Raw genomic sequence first — 22,203 nt, 5'->3', positions numbered from 1 at the left:
TTTCAACTACCAAAAAGATAAAAAATATGAATAATAAAATGCCAATAAATACCTATCTATCAACAACTGAATGTAAAAAACAAAATAAATAAACAAGCAGAACAGAATGTTCTCAGATACAGAGACCATTTCGATGACTGCCAGAAGGCGGGGGGCGTGGGGGAGGAATGTGTGAAAAGGTGAAGAGAGCAAGAAGTACGAATCGGTGGTTACAGAACGGCCGTGGGGGCCTCAGTTTCTTACCGGGAAAAGTAACCAGGTGGAACTAAAGTCTTCCTAATGTAACAGAAAAGGGGTGTCATATACTGGGGGAAATTATATATTCTATTTTGACAAAAAGAGAAGCTAAGCTGACTTACCTTTTAAAATCTCATATTCACTTAAAATATATTTCGAAACCAAAAATTCCTATTCTTTATCAAAAGTATATTTTAAAAGTCAGGAACTCAAATGCAGTGTTCAAAGAATACCTGTCATTAACCTATTTGGAATTAATTCATATGCATTTTTAACCTATGAACTGAGTATAATTCAACTGCATGTATCATCACGGGAGATATTTTGCTGATTCAAATTATTTCCAGTCTGTTTTGGTACGTATGACTATAGGTGTGTTTGCAGCTCCATCTTCTCTCTTTCTTTTCCATTCTTAGATTTTAGAGCAATATTTTCTTCCACAAAGTCTTTGTTTTTTGTTCTCCTCCCCCACCCAAGCTCCTGCCCCCTCCCCCAACACTGCCAAAACCAAGGCTTTGGCAAAATGAATTCATCCTGGTTAGATTAGATAATGGGTTAAATTCAAAGAGGAGAATGCTTCACTCGATGGGGGAGAAGAGAATATCATGTTCTTTCCAGCGCACACCCCCATCTGGAAGCTTTTCAACCTCTATCTTGGGTCAGGGACAGAAGCGCTTGAATGCGCCCCCAGCCCTGAGAGGAGAGAGGCTCTGGGACCTGCAACCAGAGCTGAGACCAGCTCTTCTCGCCCCATGTCCAAGACAAACTAACCCTGTACGTAAAGTGAAGTTACAAGGCATCGCCCTCTATCGCTGCAAAGCCCAATTTCAAGCAGAGGTTTCTGTCAACAGCACACGGCCACGGAGGGAGAGGACACCTGCCAGAGTCTTCTGTCAATTGGCTTTGCCCTACTGCCTGCCCAAGCACGAGGCAATGCAGCTTTTAAGAATACAGAGTAATTTGCTAAAAACTTCCTCAATTATGATCTCCCCACAGGTCCCATTATGTGACAGTAAGAAAATAAGAAGCAATGGAAGGAAGGCGGGAAATACAGATGTCACAGAATACCCAAATGTTCTTACAAACAGTAATAACAACCGTGGTTTTAACAATGAGCATTTACAATGTGCCAGGCACCATTCTCCAAGCTAAGAACTTTGCATATGTTAACTCCTTAACTCCAGTTTCTGAGCTGAGTAATAGTATTTCCCATCACCTGAAGATGAGAATACTGAGGGACAGGGTGGCTGCCACTGGCCAAAGAAGTGCCGGGATTCCAACCCCGGGAATCTTAGCCCAGAGGCGCACTCTGCACCAGGTTCCGCATGACTGCAGCCCAGAGTCCGAATCGGCGGCCCTCCCCCAGAGTGGGACACCCAGCCATGTCTGCAGACATTTTCGATGGCCACAACCGGGGAGCAGGAGGTGTGACCAGGGATACTGCTCATTGTCCCAAACGAAGAATGACCCAGGCCAACGGGGGCGGTGAGGCTGACCCAAAATAATACTCTCAAACTCCTTGATCATCACTCTCTCCTTTACTGCTGCTCACTATGACTCAGTGTGGGCAGCAATGAAGAACAAGAAATATACAACACTAGAAATACATCAGTGTAGTAAAAGACTAAGTGTAAGAAAATTCAGTACATTGGTGCTAAATTTTTTATTCAACTTCTCAGAAACAAAAATATCTTCCCTTTGAATAGAAATGAAAGGGTTGTGTTCTAAAACAAAACAAAGATTTTTTTAAAGGAGTCAAAACTTCTTTTTTAAAAAATGAGTTTTATATCACAACTCGAGTAGAAAAGTTTTCAGAATCACAGTTTGGGTCGCCAGAGTTTGAAGACCAGAGTGAGTAGTGGGTCAACCAGAGGAACTATATTCGCTCTGTCTGACAGCTCCTCTCTCAAGGGCACAGCGGGGCTCCTCAGAGGTATTAGCAACACCCTTCGGGACAGGGCCCTTCTACAGCTGGTGCAAACAATCTGACCCTCTCATTTAACAACTTCTCCTTTACCACGTGCCCACCAAGTCAACATTTCCACACAGAGGCAGAGTCGGAGCCTTTGCTGCTGGAAGTCCACGACCAATCCCAAACTCCCACCCAATGCCCTCACCCCTGACCCCCACCCATTGTGACTCATCATTGCTACCAACCAGCCACACTTCAATTTCCCACCTGATGATTCAGGTGCCAGGTAAAGATTAATTTTCACAAATAAGATAAAACACATTTCACCCATTCGACTATCTGAAGTGCTAAAATATTCATTTTCTGAGAAAAGCTTTCATATGTCTCCAAGCCAAAGTTATTCATTTCCTTTGTACTTTCAGAAAATTATGTAAATTAACTGGACGTAAGGGATTCTAAAATCATGGATGGCTGTTGTTCATTCCATCGGTCACTGAACACCCCTCTGGGCACCTGCCTGCAGGGCAGGGCCTGCTCTCCTGGAGCTCGAGTCCACAGGGGACACAGACTCCAGGGGACAAGGCTAATTAATGCACGTCGGGGGAGGGGCACTACAACACGGAGCTCTCACAGGTGAATGGACAGCAACTCACCTTTCAGAAGCAAGTTTTAAGGGTGCTATTTTTTTTGGTGTGCAATGGAGCAACATTTAAATATAAAGGATGTGCTTACATTTTTAAATACTGAAATCCAACTACACAGCCAGTGGGAATGAGCACCTTCGGCACTTACAAAGGGAAATCACTGCAAAGTCTTCTTAACACACTGATTACGTTTACGCTGAGCAGTAATTGCTATATTATGGGGGTACAGAGTGGCTTTCAAAAGACCACAGGATTCCATCGCATCCCTAAACTCCCTTGTGAGGCAACTAAAAGAACAGTTACCAATCCCCAGGAGCCCGCCCTGGCCAGGAGGCACGTGGTGTGTTCATTCTGCCCAATCCTCACAGCCCAGAGGGCTGTTGTACACAGAGGGGCTCTGTGGCTGGTCCTGGTCACATGATTAGCGAAGGGAAGAGCTAAGACTCACTCCAGTCAGGTTCAACACTAAAGTCTGTGTTCTTCTTGCCTCTGATAATAGGTTGTCCCCCTATTTGACAAATGTGAAAACTAAAAATAATGTGACATGCGGGCCCTTAGCTGTAACACAGGTACATGTTTTTCAGAAAAGGAATATACATGCCATAAAATTCAAAGTTCAGTATACAATTAGGACTCTTCACTGAAATATTAAATTCCATGATTAGTTTTAATAGGCAAATTAGTTTTCTAAGTGAAGTTACTAAATTTTAAACTGCTATAAGCTAGAAACGTGAATGCTGGTCACTGTTACTGACTTCTGTTTATTATTGTGACTTCATATTCTAAGGTAAAATAGCTAACTTTAAAAAAATACCTTAATTTACGAAAATTTAACAGGTTTTACTATGACTAAAACTGTAAAGCATACTGGGTAACAAGATAAAGTCACACAATAGAATACTATACAGCACCAACAACCAATACTATAGATCCAATTTATATAAAGTATAAAAACTAACCAACAGCGTTGGCTCGTGATGACAGTGAGCTGGTTACTGTGGGTGGGGGGTGACAGTCGGGGACCAAGGGGGTTCTTGAGGTCCTGGTAACACTTTTCTTGATCTGGCCACTGTTTAAAAGGGTGTGTAAACTATGAAAATCCATCAAACTCCACATTTATGACTTGTCTACTTTGAAAAAGGCCTTCTTAAAGTGAAAAATGCTAGTAAACTCTGTTTACCAGAATTCTCTTTCTCTTTCATTTTAGGGGAACCAACTATAACAATATTAATTCTGCATAGTTTATAAAACTTAAATGTCAATGGTATTTATAAGTTTAAAAGAATGGTATTCTTGGCTTTATGATATTATAGAAAATAATGAAACAACTTCTTTTAATGATAGAGGGAAATCACTAATACTCATATAAACAATTTGACGTGGGCATTATAGAAAGAGCAAAAAAGATTTTTCTCTAACTACGCATGTGAAACCAAGGTTTAGCCCCACATTAGAAAACACAGCACCGCTCCTCTGTTCAGGAAGCAGAGCGCGAACCTCACGCTGGCCATCTGCAGGAAGCACCGAAAACCGAAGCTGACTTAGGCCGCCTGCTTTTCACATCCGAGTGCCTTATGGAAATGTTCTAATTCGTACGGAAACTATCCAGAGACGAATACACTGATTTTCACAGTTAGTGGGTTCAATAATTCAGAAACTACTCACTTCCACTTTCAATGCTGTGATCATTTCAATTGTAAAGTTTATCAAGAACACCTATATTCAAATCACAAAGCTGTAGGCTTTTCATTTTTAATTCATCAGTACATTTTAAATAAAAGTTGTTATATAATCAAATTGTCAACAATTAAGTATGCAAAGTTTCACCATATCCTGGACCTATTTATGATTTCTTAGATAATTAATAGTTTTCAAAGAAACCAATTACTAATAACATTAGCAAACATTAATTAATCACTACCATGTATTGGGTTGGCCAAAAACTTCATTTTTTTCTGTAATGTGGCTCTAGTAGTACTTAGTTGTCTCTAACTTCATTCCAAACGATTTTATTAGGTTGTACACTATGACAGGTATCATATCAGCATGCATTTAAAGAAAAAAACTTATCAAAATTGGTGAATTTTTGTAGCCATTTTAATACTAAAGATGAAAGAAAATGTACAATATTTACGCTTTACTATTTCAAGAAAGGTAAGCATGCAACTAAAATGCAAAAAAAAAATTGTTCAGTGTATGGAGATGCTGTGACTGATCAAACGTGTCAAAAGGGGTTTGCAACGTTTTGTGCTGGAAATTTCTCACTAGACGATGCTCCCTCATAGGGTAGACCAGTTGAAGTTCACAGCAATCAACTTGAGACATTAACTGAGAACAGTCCATGTCAAACCACACAGGAGATAGCCAACATATTCACATTATCCAAATCACTAAAGTTATTGCTGAAAATAATAAATGTATCTTTTATTTTAAAGAAAAAACTAAACGAACGTTTTGGCCACCCCAATACCATACTAGCCATATGGTATGGTCCAAGTGTTTCCCTTCATGAGTCATTACCTGCAGGCAGACACTACCATTTGCAAATATCTGATGCCTCTCCCAGCAAAAGGACTATGCATCACCAAACTTCAAATTCAGTTCACCGTGAGACTTGCTTTAGTCAATGAAATGTGAGCATGTCACTTCCAAGTAGAGACTTTAAGAGCGAATGCTTTCTCGTACCTCTTCTGTGATCTTTTAAGCAAAGATGCACCCTCCATCAGCCTGGGTCCCTGAATTTCCACAATGAACACAGTCCCATGCTAGTGCACAATGTACATGCAATGTGAGTAATAAATACGCTGTGCTGTACACCCACTGAGGGCTGGCGGATGTTTGAAACTGCAGTATAACTGGGCCTAAACTGACTGACACCAATTTGTTTTCTAAAAATGGAAAGTGATTCACAGAAAGGTATTTTGCCCCAGAGTCCGCAGCTAGCAAACAAGGAAAACTGAGCATCTGAAACTCTAAACTACAAAACCCACACTTTCATTCTTGTTTTCATAAGTTATAAAACTTAACTATTTCTTCTTAAAACCATCAATAACAAATGTGATTTCTGGGATCAGAAGGAAAAAAGATCAAAGATGCACAGAAGTTTTTGTATAAAACTGGTTACCACAATGGTGTCTACCATAGAGAAAACTTGGAAACAACAGGAAGAGTCATTTTAATGACCAAATGTGCCTGAATTATAAACTGATCTGTGCATGTGCCTGTGGGTTTGCAGAACACCAACACTAAGTTACAGACCCATCTGAAAAGGAAGCTGTCCTAACCCACGCCCAAGGGAGGACACACTGTTTGGTCACACGTTCGAGGAACTGCGCTGGCCAGTGGGAATACACACAGGAGAGAGACGGTCTCTGCCTTCAAGAAGCTTGCTGCCCAGCATGACCAGACAGCAGGGCAACTCGAACACAGCGGGATATACACGGTTTTTGGAACCTCACTTCCAAAAGGACTTCTCACTGAGGCTGGTTAAGAAAAGAGTGTCAGGGGAGTTTCTAGGAGGAAATGACAACTGGGTCATGTTTTGAATAGTGGCAGTACACGTTAGTACAGGAGGCTGGAGCACTTTCTAAGGAATGAGAAGAAACATCAAAGGTGTGCGGAGGTGAGGGAAAACATGGCCCCAGGATTGCTACACGTGGTCAGGCTGGACCGCAGAGAAAAGGGGGCTGGCTCTGCAGGGCTCTGCCGGCAGGCAGCGGAGTGAGGATGAGCAGCAAAGCAAGAACGAGTTTCCTGTCTGAGAGTTCCTGCACCCAGGCTCCCGTAAGCTCCCACCAACTCTAACTTTGTAAGACAAAACCACAGGTCACTAGTGACCTGGGTGTGGTGAATGCAGAGCTTGGAAGGAGGCACCCTGTGAATCAGTCCGCAGCAGGACTCCAAAGGGGCTGAAGTACTTTCTCACAGACAGAGGGTCACTCCTGTACTTTATTGCAAAGGCGAAGGTGTGACAAACAGAGCCTTTGCAATAAAGGCTCTGTTTGTTACAAGAGTAACAAAAAATCAAGTCAAATCAGCCAACAATACTTCTGTGACCCTCCCTTACAGGCCTTGACTTCTTTTGAGCTGCACAAAATTTATTCTGATGGACCTTCTCCACTTCGTGTTGTAACTACCGCTCGCTGCAAACAAACCAGCTGCTTGAACTCAAGCCTCCATCATTGTTCCTTTCGTTACACAAAGGCTCTCTCTAAACAGAATCTGATTTAAGACCCGACAGCTTATCCTAACAGGGCCACTACTCCCTAAGTCTCCAGAGCACTTCCACTTTTACTAACAATTATATTAACTTGTTTTATAGTTACAGCAGTCCTGGTTTGGAAATAGATGGATTTTCCAAGTCACACTCCTGGGAGGCGGGGGACCAGGAGTGGCATTGGCCTGGTTCCCGTCTCCCACAGCACTTTCCGCCTGCCGCCGACGACGTCCCGGGTGCTGGGCAGCACATCCACTGAGTGACCCAAGATGCCTTACTGGGCTTCTCTGACCTTTTTCAAGTCCCTCACTTGTAAAGTGAAGAGTCAGTACAAGTAAGTTCCTTCCAACTTTCACATTCAATGTTTTTGCAAAAGGAAGTTACAAGAAAACAGTCTTTTCCCATATACGCACATAAAAAAACCCAAGATGAGTGGTAGTGTCTGAATCAGGGTCATAATTCAAAGTATATTTTAGTAAAGGCATAATTATACATACAATTACAAGTATTCCCCCACACTGACATGTTAAAAGCAACTCTTCAATAAAACTGCTTTAAGGACACAAATTAAGTATTATTTTTCCAACCAATACATGCACCAAGTCAATAGATAGTATAATTATTATATATCAGTAATGCAGAAATTACACTATTAAGTAAGTTATTGAGTGCTCGAGTCAAGCTTTCCAGGTCCAATACTCTGGATCCAAAGAATTTTAAACAGAAAAAAATTACAAACCTCTTCTCTAATCCCCAATTCCTTCACAGCTTCCCCATCTTTCCCTTTCCCCCAATACAAGGTTAAGAACTGCTCAGTAATCCAAGGTACTTTGCATTTAATTTCCCTTAAAATAGTACATATCAGTTTTCTCTTGCTGCCGTAACAAATTACAAGACCTGGCAGCTACAAACAACACAAACTTATTATCTCACAGATCTGGTGGTGTCTCTGCCCAAGTCTACAAGGCCAAAACCAAGTGCTGTGTTTCTCCAGAGAGACTGGGGAAGAATCTGTCTCCAGGGACATGTCGAATCTGTCTCCTTCAGACTGTCGGAAGGACTGAACCCATGTAGTACAGGACTCGGGTCTCTGTTTCCTCAGCTTCCAACAGGGGTGTCCAACCTTTGGGCACCTCTGGGCCCAATGAAAGAAGACAACTCGTCTTGGGCCACACATTAAATATATTTAGACACATAACCACACACAAAAATCTCATAACTTTTTAAGTGAATTTATGATTTTGTGTTGGGCTACATTCATAGCCATCCTGGACAGGCTGCAGGCTGGACAAACTTGTTTGAAGGGGCTGCATATCCTGATCCACTGCCCCCCACATCCACCTTCAAAGTCAGGGACAGAAAGGCATGTCCTGCTCATACTCCAAACTTTTCTGCCCCTTTTCCCCTCACGTCTCTGTGACTCTTCCACCCCCTCTTCCACTTTTAAGTGTTCCTGTGATTACACTGGGCTCGCCCAATAGCCCAAGATAACCTCCCTGTTTTAAGTTTATACTTTAATGCCCTCTGCAAAGTCCCTTTGGCTGTGAGGTTGGCTGTAAGGTAACATAAACACAGGTCCCAGAACTTAAGGAGTGGGCATCTTTGGGGGCCATTATTCTGCCAACCACATCATAAACACAGAAAAGACAGAGATGTCTCTTTTACTAGAAAACAATGAATAATTCTTCTGTCCACACCACACAGCAGAACAGAGATTTATGCCAGATATCAATGAACAGAAATGAGGAAGGCAATGACCTTGTGATTATTCTGTACACACAAAATTTCCCATTAGTTATTAGTGCTTGCAACAATAACACTATGTATGCTAGAAGAAAAACAAAAATGTTAGTGTCAAACTATATTAACTGCAGGAAGTAAGAAAAATGTAATATTCTGAATCAACTCTTCAACTCTCTAGAATTATTCACAATAGGTACTGTGAATCATACTTCGAATTTTAATTTTAAAAGCACATTCAAACATCGTATAACCTCCCTTAAAGACTCATAGAAATTGGAAAGGAAAATGGTGATAATTATCCTGCTTCCATGCAAGTCAAGCTGCCTAACTTAAACTGAGCAGTAAAAATCTCAATATTTTATTTAGGAAATTTGAAGGAAAATGTACTTAAACAAGGAAGCTTACTCTTGTTATTTTGTGCACAGCAGATGTCAAGAACTAAACTAAAAAAATTGCAAGGGAAAATAACTGCTCCAAATGACTAAACTTATACTATCTGCAATGGCAAAACTGTCAAAAAAGAAAAAAACTTTATGAAAACATAAAAGTACTGCTTAGCCAAAATTTACAGAAACATAGTTGATAGTTAATAATAACTAATACGTGATGTTAAAACTCATGCTATGTGAAACCCAAAATGAAATAATAGCCTGATGACATATATTTATGAAAATCATATTGAGTGATATTTAATTCTCAGCTAATAAAAGATGTTATGTAAATAAAAATTTTAATATTCTCATTTATTCTCTAAATAATATGACCTACACATAGTACCCAAACCATGCAAATGAGAGCTCCAATCGTTCCTCAGATCATGCTAATAATCTCCAAGTCATCTGTCGAGTGTTGGAAGTTACTGGTAGAACCCTTTCTTTGCTGTATCTGCCACCAATAAGCAACGTCTGCGCTTTTTTAAAATAACAAACCAAACTCTTCCAATAGTCTCTCCCACTTAATTGAAAGGTAAGACAATGGTGAATTGAATTTGATATGTATTTTCCTAAAATATAATAATGTTCAAGGTAACTCTCCTATTAGCTTCTACTGAACTAATGTGGATTAAATTCTATTTTTATCTAACTCTAATAATATTTTTATATTCACCATTTCTATTATCACCTAAAACCATGGAAATCACTTGTTGGATTGTCATATTTAATTTTCTGCCTTAATTTTACAAAATTTTGTTTACCTTCAATCTATGGTACCTTGAAAACATCACCTGGCTAAATTCCAAGAATCAATACAGTAAAAGGATGTTATTATAAGTTAATTATATTCTTCATATTTGCCAAGTAACTTGTTGGATAATTTAATGTCTTTTTAAAGATTTTATTTATTTTTAGAGAGAGGGGAAGGAAAGGGATGGAAAATATCAGTGATCTTAAAATGACAGTTTAGAGGAAAAATTAGGGCTATTTAATGTGATGGCTACAACCAGATTGCTCTTCAGCTGTTTGCACTGGAGTGGCTCTCTTGTTTGATAAGATAATGAAACTTCCCTATCAGTCTGTGAATAATGCAATGGTAACTGCGTGAACTGGTAGAATAAATACGTAAATTTCACTATCAGCCCATTCGTTCAAACTAACTGTGTGGGCCAGAGTCGGGTTTACGTTGGAAGCACTCACTTATCAAGGAGAGGGAGAGAAACAGTGTTGCTTCTCACGCGCCACCCCACTGGGGACCTGCCACACAATGTAGGCACCTGCCCTGACTGGGACTCGAACCAGTGACCCCTTGGTTTGCAGGCCAGCCCTCAATTCACTGAGCCACACCAGCCAGGGTGGATAATTCAATAGTTTTTTTTTCCCCTGGAATACTGTGTTTTATTTCAAATTCTCCAATTCTCTATCACAGTTTCCTGTATTTGATTTTATATGTTCCACCAACTGTTAGTTGTCAAATAAATCTACCTGTTTTAACAATTGAAAATTTCCTTCTTCTAAAACCAAAGAAACAAGAATGGTTAGAATATAATGCATATAATGAATGGTTAGAATATCTGCATATAATGAATGCAAATATAAAAAAAACATTCAAAATTCTATCTCACAATTTCTATTAAAGTCTGTATACAATTTCTAAACTGAGTTTGTATCGACAATACCATAGGCTGCCCATCATTATTTCAATTCTAAGTTCTCGTATATGTTTTCAACTTGATAGCAGAGATAGGATATAAGATAAATATAAAAATATCAAGAAAAATGTTAAATAGCTTACTTAATTTTTATCTTTCTATGGCACAGTGCAGAAATAACTAAATATAGTAAGATAGCATCAAATGAAAACATCCCAAAAGTTCTCTGGAATTTCAGCAGAGAGAACTTTTTTCTCTTTATCATAAATTTTTACCATCTATATTCATAAAGTTTTCAGGTAAATATTACTCACTGAGATGATTTTTCTTGATTATGACAATATCTCAGATGTTGTTCCTTCCAGCTCCAAAAAAACCAACAAAAACCATCCTCTATCTTCAGAGTCTTACATACTACATATTAAGTAAATTACTAAACCATTTATTTGTGAAATGATCAGAGCTTTGTCAACAATGACAGGAATTTCACAGACCAGGTTTATGTTTTCTAAAAGCTGTTTTCTCATCTCCACAGACATGTTTTGCAGCCCCCAGGACCAGAATGCTAAACCACCATGACAGATCTGTTCACAAAAAAACCTATTTTTAAAGTCTTAATAAACATTTAAGTCAAAAAATTATTTTAAATTTAAATTTAAATAATCTCCTTATTGGTCTGCTCAGTTTTTCTATTTCTCCATAATTCAATCTTGGTTGTTTATATGTTTCTAGGAATTTATCCATTTCTTCCAGGTTATTTTATGGACATATAATTGTTCATAGTTCTCTTATGATTCTTTGTATTTTTGTGCCATCAGTTATAACATCTCCTTTTTCATTTCTAATTTGATTTGCATCCTCTCACTTTTTCTTGATGAATCTCACTAAAAGTTTGTCTATTTTTGTTTATCTTTTAAAAAAGCCAGCTCTTAGTTTCATTGTTTTTCTATTATTTTGGGGGGATCTTCTTTATTTCTGCTCTAATCTTTGGTTATTTCCTTCCTTTTACTAACTTTGGGCTTCCTTTTTTTTCCTTCCTTAAGGTAATAAAGTTAGGTTATTTTTATATTTTTCATTGAAGTAAGTTGTACTTCATTCTAGATATATAGATTATTTGTTTTAGTTTATATTCTTATATATTATCAAAAGATATTCCAGGCTGCAATTTATTACTAATACTTCTTTTTTTTCCTTTCCAGACAGGTTCAGATATTCATGTTTATGACATCTAAAAGGATAAGACTTTCCAAATGGGAGCTGGGTCATCCATTGCCCCCAAAATCCAGGCTGGAGAAACAGACAGTGAGTGCTTCAAAAGTAAACCCAACTGCACAGTTACTTTGAACTAATGGGCTTACATTGAAATTTACGTATTTGTTCTACCAGTTCACAGTTACTGTTGCATTATTCACGGACTGATAAGGAAATTTCATTATCTTATCAAACAAGAGAGCCATTCCAGTGCAAACAGCTGAAGAGCAATCCTGGTTGTAGCAATCACTTTAAATAGCCCTAATTTTCTCTCTAAACTGTCATTTTAAGACCACTGATATTTTCCATCCTGAAATATGCCAACTGGAACCAAGTGATACTCAGTTACTTGTTAAAAGTAAAAATAGCCAAAAAAGGAGACCTCCATATAGCACAATCTAAGGAGGGAAAATCACGATGGAGAGCTTTCCACAGTAATGTTGCTAAATTTAAACCACGTTGCCACCAAAACGTTCACCTCTCAGGCAGCACCACCTCCACCAGCATCATACTATTTACCTATTAGGTAAAAGCAATCAGACACCCCGCCTCATTAAAAAGTAAATGAATGAACATAAATCAACTTAAATGCTCAGTTGTGTCACTCACGCCAGTCCCTTCCATGTTTCCCCTCAGAACAAAGTCCAGATCCCGGAGCAGACTCCCGAGAGCTCCAGCTGTGCCTGCCCTCCTAACCCTCCTCACAGCTGATGGCCCCAAGCCGCTTCCCCAGGGTCTTCCCTGTCTACCGACCTCAACCCCACACCCCCTGGGCTTGCACCGTATTCTCTCCCGTCACTGTGCTCTTCCACAACGTGCCGTTAAGTATGTATCCGAGTGATTACTTACTGTTTGCCTACCTGCTAGACAGTTAGCTCCAGGCAGGCATGTTTTGTTGACTGTAGTATATCTAATAGCTAGCATGATGCCTGGCCATAGAAAGAGCTAGCGAGATAAATATTTGGTGAATAAATGAATGGATCAATAAATTGCTAAATACGCTATGTCTGTGTAATAGAAATGCCAAAAGTAAAATAGGACTTAAGAGCTATTTTTTAAAAAAACAACACATTATATAATAGGAGAAATCTCTTTGAGTACTAGTATTCCAAGAGCAAATATGTACAGAACTAAAGATTACACAAGCAGAGATTACGCCACCGTGGCACAGTGTGCCATCCCCTCTGCTTCGGCCTGGACACCGGCATGCCTGGAAGACTAAGAGGCCCATTTCCCGCTGCCACCACCATCAGCAAAGGCGTACCCCCCTGGTTTACCCCCAGACTGTGCTGCCGAGGAAATGATTGTGGCAAAGGGGAGAGACAACATAGTCAAAATGCCACGTGCTCCAAGTTAATAACGGTAACCACACACACCCTTCCAGCTCTCACTTCTGTAATTCCAATCAAGGATGACCTTTTCATGATCAATACTGCGGAGTCAGCCCTTTCAGAGCAGACAAACCATTGATGGCTGAGGTCAAACAGCCTTTGCCAAGTACCACCGCATACCCTGGCACTCTGATGGAAAATGGGGTGCGCAAGAAAATGACAAGAAAAACAACCAGTAGGGCTTGGAAGGGCCCAGAGCCATGAGCTCACAAACAGCAGGTGCCAAAAGGTACCAGAGAAAAGGCATCTGGGGTGAAGTCGACAACATGGGGGAAAAGTCACCTGGGCTCACAGCTGGGCTGAATAAGGACAGGCAGAAGGGCCAGACACCTTGATGAGAAGCTAAATGTAAACACAAGTAGAATGAACTGGAGATTATGGTCACTTTCAAATGACAGCGGGAGAAGTGGAAAGGAAGTGACAGTCTCTGAAACTGAGTGTAAGCACTGTGTGAACCATGGATGCTAATTCATGTTTCAACTAGGGCTGGGGGGAAACAGAGACCCGGCTGGCCTAGGCACTGAACCACGGAAAGAGGCAGAAGAGTGAACTGTAGGTCAGTGAGGTCAGGAGCAGGGTTAGGGATGCTAAGTTAATAATGCAGGGTTAAAAGGGAGACTGAAATGGAAACAGAACGAAAACATTTCTAGTTATGCGAACGAGAAGAGATGGAAAAAAGAGTGAGAAGAATATATCAATAAAATCCAGGATTCAGTTAAATTAGGGCAGTTGGAGGACCATCTGAGAAAAGTTAAACATGTAAGAGATTTTGACAAGGGTGCCAACAGAGAAGGTGAGAGCCGGGGTGGAAGGGCAAAACAGCATGGACGGGAGGGGACAGGAGTGAGGGATTTGTGGCCGAGGTGCCTAGGATCAGGCGGGATGAAATACCAGGTGCGAGGCCCTCAACCTACAGGTACACAGTGAGTAAGACGCATGAGGGAAATGCCATACGGGTATTTGATCAGCCCACAGCAAATATGTCTGGTCTACTCATCGCCCTTGGTCATGGTTGACTGACCTAGACTAGGCCTATCAAGTTCTCCTTCCTGAGAATCCAAAACCTTTCAAAGCAGCAGAAGGCGGCTGGAGCCAAGTCACTTTATAACACCCGTGAAAGAATAACCACGTTAACTCCTGCTGAGACTCTGGTTCTCACGAAACCTAGTTACTCAACTTTCCACCCATTTCTGAGAGCTGTTCTCACTCTATTCTTTAATTTCTCCATTTTGCTTTTTTTTTCCCCCAAGCCAGAGTCATTTGTATTCACCAAAGCGTCATACTTACCACCAAAGTATCTGATCGGATTTGACGTGACTCCTGCCTATAGCCAACCCTTCCATTTTGTAAGTGAGGATATGTTTTTCCCAGGTTATGAGTGAGAGGGTCGAGACCAAGACCCAATCTGCCTTACTATATAACATTGTGGCTGATACTTCTAAACACCAATTTAGAAAGACAACTACCAAAAGATCTGTAATCTGAAAAACTTCAGGTAAAGTGTAGGTGTAACTACAAACACAAAAAGCCACAGCGGCAGCAGCCAGAGACGGCGATGGGTGGACCCACCGGTCCTCTGATGGCCCCAGAGCTCGGGTCCGTCTGTCACAGCACGACGACCGGGGAGCGCGAGACTTCTCAAAAATTCTTAATGGCTATCTGAAGCCATGTGTTAATATAAAATCTGAGGTTTAGAATGAGTTTAATAAAAAAGGTAGAGAGCCAGAGGAAAGAAAGATAAATGTCAACACACAGACAAAATTATAAGGACCATGTCCGTATCAGTATTCTGGCCCTTATCCCAACGCTTACAAGACATTTGTCTTGGTGTCCTTCCTCCCCAGATATTTTTGGACTATAAAATGTTCCTCATATTTCCTCGGCTTTCTCAGATTCTGTAGCTATTTCACTTCCTCCATTTCTCAGAATCTTGTTTGTAAGTCTGGTTTTCCTTGTTTTCCCTACAAAGTGTCCTTCCCTTTCCTGAAACCTCTACTTGACCCGCCCTTCTCCAGCCAAAAAGTTTGCCACTAAACGTTAATCCCTCCTTTCCTGTTTCCTTGGAGTTTGATATTCCCTCGGCTAACCGTTCCCTCATTAATATAATTTTAATTGGTACATTCTAGCAAACTTTTCCCAGGCACTGCTTCAGAAACAACCACAGGAGCTTTTAAAATGAAAACATTAACAAAAGTAATCCGTTTCTAAGGCTGAGTATAAATGCCACATGTGCTTCCATGAAGCCATTCATTTCTCTTTGAACCTGGATTTTTCAGTAAAAATGAGAATCAAATCTCTTATTTATTCCAGATGGTGTAACCCATGACGATAAACATGTACAGTCAGTGCCCCACATAAAATACTTCATGTACATCTAATTGTTTTATGGAAAAGGAAACTATATTATACACTAAAGAGCACATTTAATTAAAAGGAAAATTGTTATAAAACTAATTGGAAGACTATATCAACCAACATGATAAACTGAGATTCATGTCCCCACTTTTACATCGGAGAACATCTGCAATAATTCTAAAAATTAACATTTTATTCACTTGAAGTTTATGAGAGGAAATATGCACAGACTTCTTACAGCATTCAGCTCTGTTTACTTCCAGTCCTTCTAATAATTACACAAATTCAATTCCCTGTAGCGAAAATTATGTGAAAACACCTACTACTGAATTTGCAGAAGGAAAATAAATCTTAATGAAGTTCACATCAAGACGTAATAAAAGACACTCCCTAGAACAAAGAACATCATTTGTCTTTCCACTACAACTATTCTCAACTGACACACGCCTGTTTCACTACACCCTAACGCAGTGGTTCATGAGGGGGTAGGAGGGACTTGCTCACCCCACCCCCCAACCCGGGGATGTTTGGCGAAGTCTGGAGACATTTTTGGTTGTCATAATGTTGGTGGCAGGTGGCAGTGGGGTGCAACTGATGTGCCACCAGCAGCTAGTGGACAAAGGGATGCTGCTACACAGCCTACAATGCACAGGACAGCACTTCACAACCAAGATTTATCAGGCTTCATATGCCTGAGAAATTCTGCCCCACAGAGAAGTAAGACTGAAAGGACACGGGGTGACCAGGAATCGCTGTGAGTCACTGTCTGCCAAGCCCCCGGCAGGCAGGAGCCCCTACCTTGGATGCCTGTGGCGTGGAGATCACGTGGACTGTGCTGGGTTTAACCCCATTAGCCTTGGGTCGTTTGTAGAGAGCAAATCTGCTTTTCCTCCGGCCTCTGTCTCCATTAGGTAAAGCACCATTGTACCTGCAAAGAAAGATGAAAGAGTTCACTGACTCAAGGAGGTTTTAAAAGTTTTAAGAAGAAAAGTAAGACGGAACAGGGAAAAGACAGGAATGGTCGTAAAGAACTGCCCACCGAGCACCTCACAGAAGGAAAGGGCCTCGAAACATTCAGCCGTAATGAAATCAAGTCACTTCCAGAGACTCAACTTAGAGTGATGCACAACGTAATTATACATTTCCTATCCTGTAAGGTCGGAGTCTCCAGATCTTTTCTGGAAAGAGACAGACTGTAAACAAGCAAACCCGAGTTCCCCAGAGGCTGTGTGAGCGCAGGCCCAGTTCGGCAGGCGTCGTTCCAATGGACCCAGAGAAACACCCCGGAAACATATTTAAATGAACTAGTCAGAAGACAGAAACCGTATTTGTGGACTATAAGACGCACACCCCCTCATTTGGGGGGAAACTGCAGCGGCGAGCCTGCCCCACCGCCACCCCTACCCCACAGCGAGCCAGGTAAACTACATTCACACTGTAAGATGCACGCCCTTTCCCTCCCAAATTTGGGAGGTTCGTCTTGTAGTCCAAAACATACAGTGCTGATTAAACCTCATGTCTGACTGCCAAATCATGTTAATGCCTATAGGATCTTTATTTGTTAAGAAGACTAAATTTAGTTACTTCCATTCTTTTTTTAAAAATACTTTTTTAAAAATTTATTTATTTATTTATTTATTTATTTATTTTTAGAGGGGAAGGGAAGGAGAGAGGAAGAGAAATATCAATGTATGGTTGCTTCTCGTGCATCCCTTGCTGGGAAATGGCCCCTGCAGGGAACTGGCCTGCAACCCAGGCATGTGCCCTGACTGGGAATCGAACCTCGATTGTCTGGTTCACAGGTCCGCGCTCAATCCACTGAGCTATACCAGCCAGGGCTAGTTACTTCCATTCTTAAAAGTTCTGAATTCTCTACACTCATTCCCATTTCTATCTGAACCTCACACTGTTAGGTTAGCCAAAAAACAGCTTGTAAAAATTAAACATAAAATATGACCCTACCAGAAGGTAGCCCATAAAATGGCCCAAAGATAAAAAGGATGAGTTTTAGTCCATACACTGTCAATGAACTTAAAAAGTCACCTGGAAAACATCTAATATCCTGAAGCAGATATCCTGTATCGATACCTTACGCTAATAGCAGTGTTTAAAATAAATGCAGGACCGCAGGTAGCGATTCTGTCTTAAACTGTTATTTTCCAACTCTGAATCCATCGGTCCTTGCGCGTTCTGAGCACAGTCTCAAGCTGCTCACTGACTGACTATTCTCCACGTCTCCCTTGGCACTTCTTTTCAAACAGAGAACGGAAAGCAGGTCATATTTACACGGGTAAGAATGACAGCTCCAAGGCCCCTTCAGAACACCCGACTCAGGGGCAGCACACCTGGTGGGCTGCCCCGGCACATCAGGCGCTCCTGGTGGCTTCTGCCCCGGGAGCCCCTAGAGCCGTCAGATGCAAGAGGAGGCAAGCAAGGCTCCGCCCAAGACCATCAGACAGCAAGGTCTGCCCACGCCCTGATTCCAGACTTGAGCCGTCCAGAACAGTGAGAGAATAAACTGTTATTTTAAGCTACCAGGTTGGTAGTAATCTTTTGTGGTAGCTACAGGAACTCTAAACCCTAAACCAGAGCAGCAAGAGTGGAAATAAGTTGGAGGATTAGAGAAATACTTTAGAGAGCTGTTTCCAATGTTAGACGAACATCAGAATCCCCAGGGAGGCTTCGTAAAAACAGGCACACCGAAGTCTCAAAAGACCCCAATTGTGTAGCTCTGGAACTGGGCTCCAGGTGTGTACACTTTATGCGTCTTTTAAACTTATTTTAAAATATTTTATTTATTCTTAGAAAGAGGATAAAGGAAGGAGATTGAGAGGGAGAGAAACATCAATGTGGGGTTGCCTCTCACATGCCCCCTACTGGGGACCTGGTCTACAACCCAGGCACATGCCCTGACTGGGAATTGAACCTGAGACCCTTTGGTTCGCAGCCCACACTCAATCCACTGAGCCACACCAGCCAGGGCCAGGTGTGCACATTTTAAAGCATCTATGGGTGATGCTTGCTTGCAGCCACAATTGTGAACCTTGGTTTTAATGGAAAAAAATCAATAGTACTTGGTGACCTGTTTAGCTACACAGAGCAAGGGACAGAGAAGAGAATATTATGTAGGCTTCTGGTCTAGGCCAGGGAGACAGCATATTAAGAGGAAAAAAAATTAAGGTCATTGAGGGAAGACCTGTAGGAGGCAACAAAAGTTACAGACTTAGGTGCTTTCACCACACAAGTAGCAGTTCAAGTCACACGAGTAGATGAGATCACTGAAGAAAAGGATACAGAATAAAGAAGTAGAGAGGGCAAGGCCAGATCCTGGGAAACACAGCCATTTCTAGAAAGAACGCCTTCTTAGCCACAGGCAGCAGAATATGTTGTATACAAAGAAAATTGTATCACCAATGACAAGAGGGATTTCAACAGTGTTAATCAGTTAGCAGAACAGAAACCCACAAATGAAATTTGGAAAGATCAGTCTTTCATCACCTCGTCCTTCTTCGAGGCAAACAAGCAGAGTTAAAAGCACGCAAGTCCCTCCCATCACCGGTCTTACTCCGATCTCCACTCCCAGTTCTGTCTCCTCCTCATGGCCAACAGCGCTCCACACCTGCTATCTCACTTCCGGCCCTCGAACCCTCAATCCACTACCGTTTGATCTTTGTCCCCAAATCTGAAAGCACACGTGGCCACGTACCACACACCTCGCTCCATCCAACTGTCTCCCCTGAGAGTCCCCCAATGGCTCCCCTATCAAGGAACACGGCGTAAATCAAAGGTGGCCAAAATGCCCATCACTTATCCCACTGAGAGGTGAGTCTGAGTCCCTGTCCTGAAACCTGGGCTGGCCATGGTGACTCGCTTACCACCAGGATGGGAAGGAAGTGGCAGTCTGAGATTTCCAAAGCCAGGCCTGAAAAAAGCCTTCGAGTTTCTGCCTGGGTCTCTTAGGGGCTTTAAGCTGCCATGTAAGAAACCCGGGACCACCATGCTGAGGAGGGCATGCCCAGGCGCTCCAGCTGCAAGTACCAGCTGAGCCCAGCCTTCCCACCCCCTGGTAAGGTAGGTACCTTACTGTGTACACCTTGGTGCACAGTAAGGCAGGCACTTCTGTGTACCAAGACACCCTGTCAGGAAGGTGTCCGTTATCACTCCTAGGAGACAGATAGAGACTTCAGTGGTTGAGCACAAATCTGTGTGACGAGGACAGGATCCAAACCCACACATGGTTTCCTCTGACTCCAAAAGTCTTACTCTTTCTAGTACACAACTCTGATTTTTAAATCCAAGGCATCTCTTGGGACACAACACAAAAGTCTTGAGAAGATGCTTGCCACCTAAAAACGCATTTGTCAAAAAGAATTTTCCTTTTTTTTATTTAAATGTCTTATTTTTCCCATTACCATTTAGCCCCCTTATAAGCCCCTACCTCCCCACCAGAATCACCACTACTGCCCATGCCCACGAGTCCTTTTTCCTTTTTGCTTGATCCCTAAGAATTTTCTTTAGGAAACAACAGCAAGAGAGGGTGCTGGGGAAGCCCCAGTCACAACCTAGAGGCATCGCTGAACCAGCCTGAATATACAGAGCAGCACCCACCCACGCGGAAATGAGAAAGAGAAAGTGGGCACTGAGTGGAGGCATCGTCGGCATCGAATGATCACATGCCACAGGCTGCCCGTTGCAGACGCAAGGCTCTGCCCTCCCTCGAAAGCAGTGTCCCTGTCGCAGATAAACCAGAAGCAACTACTGTAACCAAAGTACACTTGTGCACTGCAGACTGACAGACTGGTGACACTAGAGACCAGAGACATGATGGCAGGGCACAGCCTGATAAAGCCCTGCAATGTGGCACCTGTCCTGAGGGAACACAACGACCTCGCCACAGCAGTGAGCGCACAATTCCAACTGGGTGCAAAAAAATGCACAGAAACCAGTAAGTGCCTGACGCCAGCTTTACATCACTATGGCCCCAACTCCTCATTAATTAACCTATCATCCACATCTGGACTTGCCCTGCCCGAGTGAACTTCACATATATATAAAGCCCAGGGACACAATATTCATTCCGCTGTGCCTCGCAAACACTGCGCATTGGAGAACCTCATAAAATAAACAGCAGGCTTTCGCCGATGGCCAGAGAACTAATGACGGCAGCACAGTAAGTCTGGTACGAAGGTTATTCCTTCGATGATAATAACTCTCTGCTGCTTTTTAACATAAATTTATTTAGAAAATCTTCCTAGGCTTGGCCTTAAAATGAAAATTCTCAGTATCTCATTTCTGGCTGGAAATGGTCTTTGTTCCAAGTAGCTACTTAAGACCTGTTGAGTATGAAAATCTATATATTCATTTAGAAGGAATCAAATGAAGCGCCTCAGGTAAGTCAGGCCCCAGGGCTAGGTGGTAAGGGTCAAAGGACATAGAAAGACACCTTGTCTCTTGACGACTCAGTCAGGTGGAGCAGACAGACAGGTAACAAAACTATGAAACCACACTGATAAATGCTAATGAAAGCGAGTTACAAAACCCAATGACAGAAACATAAATCAGAACAGTAAGCTTTGAATTAGGATGCTACCCTGGAGTCTTGGCATTTCTTTCCTACACATGATTCAAGTCATGGCAACCTAATGACAGTCTTCTGTACCAGACCTGTGTGGTGACTTTTGTCATCTGGACCAGATGATCTTTGAGAAGTTTCCTGTTTCTATGCATATACTCCTTCACTCTGCAGGGCACCTTAAAACCAAGGAGGGGCTCAATAAAGTGGTCATCACGTTAGTACAGAAATGATGACAGTGGTCCAGGGATCGGGACCAGAATTCCAGCTCCAACTCTCTTCCCGGCTGGTGCTACAAGCTTACCCAAGAGGGGCCTCAGTTTCCTCAGCTACAAAGAAAACAACACTGAGTTTCAAGCTCAGTTTCGAAATGAGATTCCCAAACCTCTTTCAGACACCTCAATTCGGTATGAACACAGAAGGCATTTCAGCCAACTCCCTGCAACCTGTCTAAGGATGGCGACGGCTGCAGTTCCCACTTCAACCACTGGCCACAGTTCCTAGACCCCCACATCGTTGCAGCGGTTGGTATGTGGCCAGTACACTTCCAGGTTACCTTTCTCTCATCTCAAGGTTTTCTGGCTTCCCTATACAAAATACTTCCCAAAGTGAAATATTAAAAAGCTTATTTTTTAATATCAGGAACACAGTACTCCCCGCAAGCTCAGATTTTAAGCGGTTCTTCCAGGATTTAAACCACACACACACACACACACACACACACTCTCTCTCTCTCTCTCTCTCTCTCTCTCTCTCTCTCACACCCAGCCCCCCGAGCAAAGGCAGGGTGAGAAGG

The 22,203-nt window shown here is 41.9% G+C and overlaps 1 protein-coding gene across 1 annotated transcript in view; it reads right to left on the bottom strand.

Moving 5' to 3' along the window:
- The window catches only part of PELI2 (pellino E3 ubiquitin protein ligase family member 2), a 159,829-nt gene that overhangs the window by 94,423 nt on the left and 43,203 nt on the right, over positions 1-22,203 (bottom strand). Inside the window, exon 2 of the mRNA XM_037054367.1 lies at positions 16,634-16,763. Coding sequence (XP_036910262.1) covers positions 16,634-16,763 — 130 coding nt within the window. The remainder of the gene's footprint in view (positions 1-16,633; positions 16,764-22,203) is intronic.

The sequence above is a fragment of the Sturnira hondurensis genome, unplaced genomic scaffold (assembly GCF_014824575.4).
Source record: "Sturnira hondurensis isolate 20B ecotype Veracruz unplaced genomic scaffold, ASM1482457v3 Scaffold0008196, whole genome shotgun sequence".
Classification (NCBI taxonomy): domain Eukaryota; kingdom Metazoa; phylum Chordata; class Mammalia; order Chiroptera; family Phyllostomidae; genus Sturnira; species Sturnira hondurensis.
Note: the sequence above shows the minus strand (reverse complement) of the source record. Positions and strands in the feature narration are given on the sequence as shown.